This window comes from Odocoileus virginianus, unplaced genomic scaffold (assembly GCF_023699985.2).
Source record: "Odocoileus virginianus isolate 20LAN1187 ecotype Illinois unplaced genomic scaffold, Ovbor_1.2 Unplaced_Contig_2, whole genome shotgun sequence".
NCBI classification, from domain to species: domain Eukaryota; kingdom Metazoa; phylum Chordata; class Mammalia; order Artiodactyla; family Cervidae; genus Odocoileus; species Odocoileus virginianus.
In genome coordinates, this window is record NW_027224319.1 from 4,715,366 (window position 1) to 4,728,183 (window position 12,818).

At 43.5% G+C, this 12,818-nt stretch overlaps 1 protein-coding gene across 1 annotated transcript in view; it reads right to left on the minus strand.

Annotated features, from left to right (window-relative positions):
* Window positions 1-12,818, minus strand: part of SCAP (SREBF chaperone) — a 97,947-nt gene that overhangs the window by 24,421 nt on the left and 60,708 nt on the right. Inside the window, exon 3 of the mRNA XM_020916028.2 lies at window positions 1,978-2,107. Coding sequence (XP_020771687.1) covers window positions 1,978-2,107 — 130 coding nt within the window. The remainder of the gene's footprint in view (window positions 1-1,977; window positions 2,108-12,818) is intronic.

Here is a 12,818-nt window from a genome sequence, read left to right on the forward strand (position 1 = left end):
TGAGGTGACTGACCATGGGGTAGCTGACACCAGCTGACTGAGCCAGGGCCTGCGTCTCTTTCTCTTTCAGGGGCTGCCCACCCCAAGAGAAAGAGAAACCCTCAAGCTATTTTGTACCCCCACACTATCACATCATCCCAGGCCAAAAGAGGACATCAAGGAAGTAGAAAGGGTTCACAAACAAGTGAACCCCTGACCTTGTATAGACCCCTAACTGTACCATCAGACCCACTTAACTCTACTAGTCACAAAACACTCACAAACACAGACTAACCCACTGTGACCAGGAACTATCAACTCCATCATGTGGTAAAACCCCATCAGGAGGTTAACGGAGGGACTTCCCTAGTGGTCCAGTGGTTAAGAATCTGCCTTCCAATGCAGGGGACACAGGTTCGATCCCTGGTTGGGGAACTAAGATCCCAGAGGCTGCAAGGCAACTAAACCCATGCACCACAACTGGAGATGCCCACAAGCTGCAACAAAATATCCCACATGCCACGAGGAGGATCCCATGTGCCAAAATTGAAACTTGACACAGCCAAATAACTCATAAACTAAATAATAATAATGAATAAAGAATGCTTAAAAAAAAAAAAAAAAGAATTCACCTTCCAATACAGGGGATGCAGTTTCGATCCCTGGTCAAGGAACTAAGACCCCACAGGCTGCTGGGCAACTAAGCTTGTGCACCTCACTAGAGAGAAGCCTGCAGGCTGCAATGAAGACCCAGTGGAGCCACAAACAAAAACTTTTTTCAAGAAAGAGTAAAGGAGACAAAAGGCTTGACCCCACAGTGAGCGAAGTATCAAGCTGAGACATGAAGCTATGAACTGGTTTCCACCTCATCAGCTCAGCCTAACCTTTGTGGCTGAGTACCACTGAGCCTGTGTTCTGCACTTCCTCCTGAAACCATGTGTAGTCATAACACACAGCTATCTAACCAGATATGTCTCTGCTTCAGCAACATTAGAGCAAAGTTGACATCAAGTTACCTGGCTGCTACATTACCCGGAAAGGCAACAGGAAGGAATGTGCAATCACTGGCACAGAGTGGGTGGGAGAAGAGGAGCTCTGTGCCCTGAGCTGGGCTCTGCTCCTCAGCAACAGACTCAGCAAGCCTGGCACCAACCCACGGGACCAGGGCCTGCACACGAGGGAAGAACACATCACCCACAGCTGGCAGCTACAAGCTGGCGGGACGAGCTCATCATTTCCTGCAAGGTTTCCAAACAATGAGTCCAGAGTTCCCGCGAGTTATGTCCCGCAGCCCAGACCCTCACCTGGAGAGCCCATTTCTTCCTGGTTTACATTCGTGCTCAGCTCAGAGACAGCTGGATGAGGACAGCACGACTCAGAAGCAGCAGTGGGCTTCAGGTCAGGAGATCTGGAGTTCTAACCCAGGGCTGACTCCGTGACAACTAAACCGAAACTGAGGCACACTGTCACTCTGGGCCCAGCTTCCTCAACTGCAAAACAGGTAAACAAACAGAACCTGCACGCTTTACCTGACTGCACTGTGAGGATAAAACAGCACCTACCAGATTTGAAAAAGCTAAGTGTTCACTGCAAGTATTAAATGGTGATGGGACTTGGAAGATAAAACATTCTCTGGGGATACTCAATGGTTCCTGTAACCACCTGGGCTAAAGGAGGTGAGGTCCTGTTCGCCAAGGCACGGCCTGGCCCGAGCACCCACAGTATGGACCCAGACCCAGCTGGCTGCAGCTAGGGCAACCACAACCCCAGCTTTTCTAGCAGTTACCTTCCTTCCGTATCGCTCAGTGTTTCCTTTCAAAACAAGAATGTGTAACTGGATGTACTATTAAATGTAAGCTAAATATTTTCAGTGCGTTTTAAAGTGGTTCAAGTATTCGCCCACCAGAAGCTCACCATCCTCCCTCCACACAGAACCCCTGCTGTGGCCAATCCGCACCCAATGCCCAGGGCGCTCCTCAGGACACGATGAGCACCTACCCACTCTGGCTGCTCACTGGGCTCTCCAGGCTTATGGTCAGAGGTCAGAGGTGGGGGCGAGTAATCTTTCACAGGAGTGGTGAATTCCACAGGTCCTGTTCCTGGCAAGGGCAGCTTCAGCAGCGGGTAGCTGGGATGGATAAAAAGGAGAGAAGAGTCAGGACATGATGGCAGGTAGAACCCATGCTGAGATAAGAGTGACGCGGATCCACTGCAGCTGCACTCCCCTCCTGTGCCAGGAGAACTGCACAAATGCACAAAATACTAGTCACCAAACTTCAGGGCTACAAGGAAACTCAGGAGCCTCTAAATTAGAATTTTCAAGCTCCTTTTTAGTCACAGGGAACCCAATTCATAAACTACTTAATGAAATAGATGACTGGCTGAAAATTTTTAGAGATGTAATAAAGGCAAGAGGCTAAACAAACTTCTGGTCATATCGGACACACGAAAGACAAGAAAAAACTGGGGAAGGACTTCCTCAGTGGCCTAGTGGTTAAGACTCCGTGCTTCCACTGCAGGGGGCACGGGTTCGATCCCTGGCCAGGGAAGTTCCACATGCCAGGCAGTGTGGTCAAAAAAGAAAAAAAAAACAAAAACGAAAACCAGGAAACCAAAAATCCTACCCACTGAAGCATCCTGATTCAGACTTCTGAGCAAATTGCTCCAGTTTAAAAGAACAGACCATAAAGATTGTGTATAATACATTGAGGGTATGGTCTAGTATGGTTCCTAGACCAGGCTGAATAGAAATCAATGGATCTACCACTGGTGAAGGAAAAAGCTTGGACTAACATCAAAAAGTTGGCAAATGGATGTGCTTCTGATTCCGATTTCACGTCTTAAAACTTTTTTTTTTTTTTAAGAACTTCCCTGGTGGTCCAATGATTAAGACTCTGAGCTTCGGGAGTCTGCAGTAAGTGCAGGTTCCACCCCTGGTCGAGGAAGTTCTGCCCGCATATGGCCAAAAACAAAGAAATTTTAAACTTGGAATTAAGTTTTATGTAATACAATGCACAAGTCTTAAGCATACAGTGAATGCAATGAATATTTACAGATGCATCCACCTGTGTAGCCACTATGTAGATCAAGCTACAAAATATTTTTAGAACCTCAGAAGGTGGCCTTGTGCACTAGTGAAGGGCATCATCTACCACAAACTACTATCAGAATTCCTATAATCACAAATTAGCTCTGCTTGTTTCTTCTGGCATATAACTGAAATCACCCATTTTGCTGTGTACTCCTCTGTGACTGGCTGTTTCAACTTACATCTACCGGATTCATCCACGCTGGTGCATGTAGTTTCATTTATACACACTGTTTCATGCATATACACTAGTCCACCAAATGAACATACCACAGTGCATTTATCTATTCCAGTGTTGAGGAGGAACATTTGGCTGTTTCCAGCTGCAACTATTAAGAAGAGAAATTATGGAAATTTTTATGTATACACTCATTCTTATGTAAGCACTCATTTCTGTAAGGTATATACCTTGAGCGAAATGGCTGGGTTGTGGAGCATACATGTTTAGCTTTGTGGATAACACCAGTTTTCCAAAGTACATATTTGAATTTATGCTCCCGCTGGCAGTGTGATGGGAGTTTCAACTGCTCCACCTCTTGACCTGGTCAGTCCAATTAACTGGAACCATTTAGAGAAGGTACTGGTATAGCTCTGTGGTTTCAATATACAGCAAACACTGTATGCTTATCTTTCATAGGCTTATTGGCCACCTGGATAATTTCCATGTATTTCCAATTTTCCTTCTTTTCTTGATTTTTAGTTTCATACCACTGTCACTGGAAAAGATCCTCTGTATGATTTCAGTCTTTCTAAATTTATTGAGACTTGTGATCTAACACAAGGCCTGGCCTGGACAATGTTCCATGTTCACTTGGGAAGAATGTGTACTAGTCTCATTGGTTTCACCGTTGCTCAGGTCCTCCATCTTCCTTGTTGGTCTTGCCTGGTTGTATCCATCACTGAAAGCGGAGACCCACTGTCACTGGAGAACTGTGTATTTCTCTTTTCAATTCTGTCCATTTTTGCTTTATGTATTTTAGGGGTCTGCTGTTAAGTGTTAAGAGGTTTACAATCATTATATCCTCCTGTTATACTGAAGCATATATAGTGTCAACATATCAATATAATCAATATATCATCAATGTATAGTGTCCTCCTTCTTTGTCTCTAATAAACTTTTTAATGTTGCTTGATAATAATACAGCCACGTCAGCTCTCTTTTGGGTATCGTTTAGCATGGAATATCATTTTCCATCCTTTTACTTGCAACCTCTTTGTGTTCTAACATCCAAAGTGTAGTGTATTACACTACGGTGTCTCCCCAGAGCTTACAGGCCCACTGAGCCCACACACTCTAGAACCCGTGCACGGCAACAAGAAGAGAAGTGTGTGTGCCGCAAGCCAGGGCCCAGGTGTCGCAACAAAGACCCAGCGCAGCCAAAACCAGCGCACAGACACTCTTCTTAAATATACAAACTGTGCTGCCTTTTTTGCTGTTGCACTGGGTCTTTGTTGCCACACACAGGCTTTCTCTAGTCCCAGCGAGCTGGGGCTACTCTTCTGTGCAATTCGCAGGCTTCTCATCGCTGTTGTGGAAAACAGGCTCTAGGTCTGCGGGTCTCAGGAGTTGCAGCTCACAGGCTCAGCAGTTGTGGCTTGTGGGCCTAGCTGCTCCTCGGCATGTGGGGTTTTCCCACAGCATTTGCAATCTTCCTGGACCTGTGTCCCCTGCATGACAGGCAGATTCTTTTTTTTTAAAACTATTTTAAATAATTTATTCATAAAAATTTACCTCAAAAATAGAAGGAATTTCAATATATAATTAATTAGGTAAAATGTTATAAACATAATTTAATAATTATTTTTGCTAGCAACAGATCCTTGGTCCCAGGTAATCCAAGGGATTATACTGGTAATCCAAGGCACTTTAAGCAATCAAGTAGGAATTTTGTATATAACTGGATCTGGATTTTTCAAATGTGTGGAGAGCAACAGAATTTTTAATGGTATTTTCATACATTTTCAATGGTATTTTTTTATTAGCAGTTATTAATCAGATCCTTAAGGAAAAAAACTTTCCAAAAAATAATCCTTGAAAATGGTTTAAATTTAAACCCATTAACTTCATAGGGTTTCTATTTAGTCATATATCCCCTTTTAAATGTCAGACTGTCAGGCTTCCTTTCCAAAGGGAGTATAACAGTGCCTGTAACAAAGAATAAAACTATTTCTAAATATTTTTAAATTGTTTAAAATACAATTTTATATAAATGCTAAGAATTAATTTGGGAAATCAAAAATTGATTGTAATTAAATAGAAAATTATAGTATTACACTGAATATATTTTATGTTTTTGGCCTATAATAAGAAAGATACAGGTTGCTGTACATCAGGAAGTAAAAAAAAAAATCAATATAAATTAAGTTGAAGCTTGAGATGTTAGCTCTGTTCAGAATCAGTGTTGATTTAAAAATCAACGGAAGTTTAAACAAACATGCTTTGCTTTACCAACATGACATGCGTAACACTAAGACGGAGTAAGGACTGCAAAAAAAAAAAAAAAAAAGGAGATTCCAGCCTGTGTGTGGACATAAAGAGGTGTGCACAGAAACACAGATCTGGACAGGCAGATTTTTAACCATGAAAAACCAGGGAAGTCTAGATTCTTTTAAAAATCAAACTGTCTTAAAAGGAGACTTTGATCCACTTATATTTAATGTGACTACTGACATGGAAGGATTTACTTATGCCGTCCAGCTATTTGTTTTCTGTCTGTCAAATGATTTTTGCTCATCAATTCCTCCATTGCTTTAAAAAAAAAAAAACAGGGAGGGGGTTGATTTTTTTGTAGTGTGCCACTTTGATTGACTTCTACTTTCCTGTTCTATATATCTTAGAAGTTATTTTCTTAGTGGTTACCTTGAAAGCGAAAGTCACTCAAGTCGTGTCCGACTCTTTGCGACCCCATAGACTATACAGTTCATGGAATTCTCCAGGCCAGAATACTGGAGTGGGTAGCCTTTCCCTTCTCCAGGGATCTTCCCAACCCAGGGATCAAACCCAGGTCTCCCACATTGCAGGTGGATTCTTTACCAGTTGAGCTACAAGGGAGCCCGTGGTTACCTTGGGAATTCTATTATTAACAACTTACAGGACTTCCCTAGTGGTTCAGTGGTTATTAAGAATCCACTGCTAATGCAGGGGACATGAGTTCAATCCTTGGTCCAGGAAGATTCCACATGCTGCAGGAAACCACTGGGCCCACGTGCCGTAACCACTGAAGCCAGGCGCCCTGGAGCCTTTGCTCTGTAACAAGAGAACCCAGTGCAGGGAGAAGCCCACATATAACAACAAAGACGCAGCACAGCCAAAAATTAAAAACAACAAAACCTTGTGACAATCTAGACTGAATAGTGTTATTACAGAGGAGTTCAAAAGCAAATCTGAACAGGTGGAAGAAAGGATCAGCAATCATGAAAATAAGACAAATGAAATTACGCAGACTGAGAGCCTAGCTTCCACAGTACACACCCTGACAGTACATCCTGGTCTTTCCCCTTTTATATTGTTACTGTCACAGATTATATTTTATACATTTATTCTCATCAATATAGCTTTTATGTTATATTTAATACACTTGCCCTTTAAATCACAAACAAAGAAAAAAATTACAAACCAAACCGAAAGCACAGCAATACTGATCATCTTTATTAGTGTTTATTTCCTACTATGGGTTCAACCTGTAGGGCAGGTCCAGCGGTAACAAATTTGCTCAGCTTTTGTTTATCTGAAAATGCCTTAATTTCTCCTTCATTACCAAAGTACAGTTTTGCAGAAGATAGAACTCTTGGTTGAGTTTTTTCCTTTCAGGACTTTAAATGCCTCCATAGTGAAAAAGCTGACTTAAAACTCAATATTCAAAAAGCTAAGATCATGGCATCCAGTTCCATTACATCATGGCAAATACACGGGGAAAAAAATGAAAACAGTAAGAGATTTTATTTTGGGGGGCTCCAAAATCACTCAGATGGTGACTGCAGCCATGAAATTAAAAGACGCTTGCTCCTTGGAAGAAAAGCTATGACCAACCTAGATAGCATATTAAAAAGCAGAAACATTACTTTGCCAACAAAGGTCTGTCTAGTCAAAGCTATGGTTTTTCCAGTAGTCATGTATGGATGCGAGAGTTGGACTGTAAAGAAAGCTGAGTGCCAAAGAATTGATGCTTTTGAACCATGGTGCTGGAGAAAATCCTTGAGAATCCCTTGGACTGCAAGGAGATTAAACTAGTCAATCCCAAAGGAAATCAGTCCTGAATATTCATTGGAAGGACTGATGCTGAAGCTGAAATTCCAATACTTAGGCCATCAGCTGCAAAGAACTGACTCATTGGAAAAGACCCTAAAGCTGGGAAAGACCAAAGGCAGGAGGAGAAAGGGACGACAGAAGATGAGATGGTTGGATGGCATCACCAACTCGATGGACATGAGTTTGAGCAAACTCCTGGAGTTGGTGATGGACAGGGAAGCCTGACATGCTTCAGTCCATGGGGTCGCAAAGAGTCGGACATGATTGAGTGACTGAACTGAACTGATGATTTCTGAGAGGAAATCAGCCATTAATCTATTGAAAGTTCCTTTTATGTGAAGAGTTGCTTCCGTTTTGCTGGTTCCAAAAGCTAAGGTTCACCTGTTTGGAGGCAGGTATCAAGGGTTGTCTCTGGACTAGGTAAGGTTCTTTAGGGGAAAACTCTGCACAAGGGCTGGGCTGACCCCTGGGTGTAGATAGGAATCTAGGGCCCAGAGCTAAGGCTGCTGGAGCTCTAGCTTTACTAGAAGATGAAGGCCGGCCATACATTTTATTTATCTACATTCACTTTCTACACAGTAGCTGCTCAAAACACACTCACTAAACTGAAGGCAGCCTGTTTCTCAAAATTTGCAATATTTAAAACATCAGTGAATTCCAGGAGTTTAAACATTCCAGCAAGGAGATCAAATCAGTCAATCCTAAAGGAAATCAACCCTGAATATTCACTGGAAGGACTGATACTGAAGCTTCAATATTTTGGCCACCTGATGTGAAGAGCCAACTCACTGGAAGAGATCCTGATGCTGGGAAAGACTGAGGACAAGAGGCAAACGGGATGACAGAAGATGATATGGTTAGACAGGATCCACCGACTCAATGGACACAAACTTGAGCAACCTCCAGGAGATAGTAAAGAACCAGGAAGCCTGGCATGCTGCAGTCCATGGGGTCACAAAGACTTGGACATGACTTAGCGACTAAACAAAAACAACAAAACATTCTAGCAGGAAAAAAAATAAGGGCAGCATACCCCAGAGCATCCACTTTCTTAGGATGAAATCTATTAGGAAACAGCCACAGACCTTGAAATGCTTAAAATGGCTCACGGTCATTCTCCAACCTTGCCCTGGAGCCACATACAACTCCCCTTCTGCTCCTGAGGCTCTGCACCTGGCTGAACACTCCTGCCCCTTCTTCTTCAAGATAACTCAGTTTCAAGCCTCAGCTGCAGTATTCCTTCCACAGGAAGTCCTTTCGCTCCCCCCAAAGTCCAGGTTAAGGCCTCTCCTCCTAGGAGCTACCAAAGTGCCCCATGCTCACCCCCAAACGGTCCTTACCGCTGACCATGAGCCTGCCTGCTTCTGTCTCTGTAACAGTGACGACAGCTTCTAACTCTCACTGAGAACCTGTGATGTGCCAACTGCCTTTCATCTTTTTGCTCATTTAAGCCTCACCACAGCCCAACAAGGCATACAGAAGCTATATTCCCCCCCCCCTCCCCCCAAGAAAGCGACAGAACCAGTATGTGAACACAGGCAGTCTGGGCCCAGAGTCCAAGCTCTTAACATCACACTATACTACCTGGTATTACAGTTTTGTTGTTTTTTTCCCCCCAAAATGACCATAAATTTAAATAACCATAAGTTCCTTTTAATAGAAAAAGATTCTACAGAAATACAAAATGCAAGGTAATTATCACCATCCATGGCTACCAAATGTGAGACCAAAAGGAATGCTTGGAAGAAAAGTGTTGGGCAATTTTACAAGTAAAAGCACTCACTTTATCAAGGTCAGAAAAAAAAGACTAAAGACAGAAACTGGAGGTTTCTACCACCACCCCACTTTGCTTCCGCAAACTCGTTTCTAGGGCCAGATTCTACCATGACTTTCTCTGACCTTACATGGGCAAAAGGAAGGAACCACGTCTCCAAACCCTTCCCTGAATTTCCTGTCTCAGCTCCACCCATCCAGCTGCTCAGACCAAGCACTCTGAGCTCTCTCACACCCTACACCTGGTGCTCAGAAAAATCCCAAAGACTCCACCTTCAAAATACATCCAGACTCAGCCATATCTCACCACCTCCAGGGCTTCCCCTTAGACTGAGCAACAGCTATCAACTCTTATCTGGAGTAATGCAGCAGCTCAGCTAGACCTCCTGCTTCTCCTCCTGAAATCACTGGTTTCCTCATCAGGTACAAGTACACTCTGAATCTCCCCACCTCCCGGCCCACACACCTCGCTGCTGCTGTGACCGCAGAGCCCACGGCTGGCCACCCAGCACCTCTCCAGGGCCCGCTGCCGCCCTTCCCTTGTTCCCTCTCATCTCATCTCTGGACATGCTGCCTCAATTTCCAACTGCCAGCACTTGCATCTCGTCACCAGAGAGTGTTCCACTGCTGCTGGAGGCCTCTCTGCCTCAGAGACGGGCCCCAAGTGCCAACTGAGAATTAATGCTAGCCGGAGGCAGCCCAGTCAGTGATTCATGTTATTATTGTATAGATTAGGGGTCAGCAAACTACAGTCCATGTCCTGTATTCATGTGGTCTGTAAGTTCAAAGTGATTTTTACATTTTAAAAGGGTTAAGACCAACAAGACCTTCTAGAACTAACACCCCCTCCGGAAAGATGCCCTTTTCACCATACAGGACTGGAATGCAAAAGTTGGAAGTCAAGAGATACCTGGACGGAAAAAAAAAGAAAGAGATACCTGGAGAAACAGGCAAATTTAGACTTGGAGTATAAAATGAAGCAGGGCAAAGGCTAATAGAGTTCTGCCAAGAGAATGCACTGATCATACCAAACATCCTCTTCCAACAATACAAAGAGACAACTCTACACATGGACATCACCAGATGGTCAGCACAAAAATCAGACTGATTATATTCTTTGTAGTCAAAGATGGAGAACTCTATATAGTCAACAAAAACAATATCTGAAGCTAACTGCAGCTCAGTCCATGAGCTCCTTATTGCAAAATTCGAACTTATGTTGAAGAAAACAGGAAAAACCACTAGGCCATTCAGGTACGGCCTTAATCAAATCTCCTATGATTACACAGTGGAAGTGACAAACAGATTCACGGGATTAAATCTGATAGAGTGCCTCAAGAACTATGGATGGAAGTCACAGGAGGCGGTGACCAAAACCATCCCAAAGAAAAAGATATGCAAGAAGGAAAAATGGTTGTCTGTGGAGGGTTTACAAATAGCTGAAAAAAGGAGAAGTGAAAGGCGAGGCAATAAAGGAAGATACCTAACTGAATGCAGAGTTTCAGAGAAGAGCAAGGAGAGATAAGAAAGCCTTTTTAAATGAACAATGCAAAAGAAAGAGAAAACAACAGAATGGGAAAGACTAGAGATCTCTTCAAGAAAATTAGAGATAACAAGGAACATTTCATGCAAAGAAGGGCACAATAAACGACAGAAACGGCAAGGACCTAACAGAAGCAGAAGATATTAAGAGATGGCAAGAATACACAGAACTGTACAAAAAAGGTCTTAATGACCCAGATAACCATGATGGTGTGATCACTCACCTAGAGCCAGACATCATGGAGTGTGAAGTCAAGTGGGCCTTAGAAAGCATTATTACAAACATGGCTAGTGGAATTGATGGAATTTCAACAGAGCTATTTCAAATCCTAAAAGATGATGCTGTTAAAGGGCTGCACTCAATATGCCACCAAATCTGGAAAACTCAGCAGTGGCCACAGGACTGGAAAAGGTCCATTTTCATTCCAATCCGAAAGAAAGGCAATGCCACAGAATGTTCAAACTACTGGATAATTGAGCTCATTTCACGTGCTAGAAAGGTAAAGTTCAAAATCCTTCAAGCTGGGCTTCAAAAGTATGTGAACTGAAAACTTCCAGATGTACAAGCCGGACTTAGGCAGAGGAACCAGAGATCAAATTGCCAACATCCACTGGATCATAGAAAAAGCAAGAGAATTCCAGAAAAACATCTACTTCTGCTTCACTGACTACGCTAAAGCCTTTGACTGTGTGGATCACAACAAACTGTGGAAAATTCTTCAAGAGATGGGAATACCAGACCACCTTACCTGCCTCCTGAGAAATCTGTATGCAGGTCAAGAAGCAACAGTTAGAACCGGACATGGAACAACAGACTGGTTCCAAATTGGGAAAGGAGTACGTCAAGGCTATATATTGTCACTCTGCTTATTTAATTTATATGCAGAGTATATCATGCGAAATGCTGGGCTGGATGAAGCACAAGCTGGAATCAAGATTGCCAGGAGAAATATCAATAACCTCAGATATGCAGATGATACCACCCTAATGCGCAGAAAGCAAAGAGGAACTAAAGAGCCTCTTGATGAAGGTGAAAGAGGAGAGTGAAAAGGCTGGCTTAAAACTCAACATTCAAAAAACTAAGATCATGGCATCCAGTCCCATCACTTCATGGCAAACAGATGGGGAAAAAATGGAAACAGTGAGAGACTTTATTTTTTTGGGCTCCAAAATCACTGCAGATGGTGACTGCAGCCATGAAATTAAAAGACCCTTGCTCCTTGGAAGAAAAGCTATGACAAACCTAGACAGCATATTAAAAAGCAGAGACATCACTTTGCTGACAAAGGTCCGTACAGTCAAAGCTATGGTTTTTCCAGTAGTCATGATGGATATAAGAGCTGGGCCATAAAGAAGGCTGAGCACAGAATTGATGCTTTTTAATTGCGGTTTTGGAGAAGACTCTTGAGAGTCCCTTGGACTGCAAGGAGATCCAACCAGTCCATCCTAAAGGAAATCAGTCCTGAATATTCACTGGAACAACTGATGCTGAAGCTTTGATACTTTGGTCACCTGATGCGAAGAGCTAACTCACTGGAAAAGACCCTGATGCTGGGAAAGACTGATGGCAGGAGGAGAAGGGGTCAAAGATAAGACAGTTGGATGGCATCATGGACTCAGTGGACATGAGTCTGAGGAAACTCCAGGAGATGGTGAAGGGCAGGGAGGCCTGGCGTGCTGCAGTCCATGGGGTCATAAAGAGTCAGACACAACATGTTGACTGAACAACAACATATAAAACAAAACAACCAAAGAAAAATACGTGATAGAGACTCCACATGGCCTTCCTATGTGGCCCTGAAGGGAATGAGTTTGCTGATCTGACAGAGGGTGCAGCGACCCCGATCAGAGGGGGAGCTCTGAGGTGGACGACCTGCACTGTTCCTCAGCATCCCCAAGAACATGATGACTCTTGGGCGGCCTGTGGTGTAAACTTGCTGAATAATGTACCTCCCCTTCCAGCTCCCTCTCCCACCTGCTGATCACTGTTCATTTCATCTTTTTTGTTGTTGTTGTTCATTCCATCTTACACATAAGCTGCTGCTGCTGCTGCTAAGTTGTGTCAGTCGTGTCTGACTCTGTGCGACCCCAGAGACGGCAGCCCACCAGGCTCTGCCGTCCCTGGGATTCTCCAGGCAAGAACACTAGAGTGGGTTGCCGTTTCCTTCTCCAATGCATGAAAGTGAA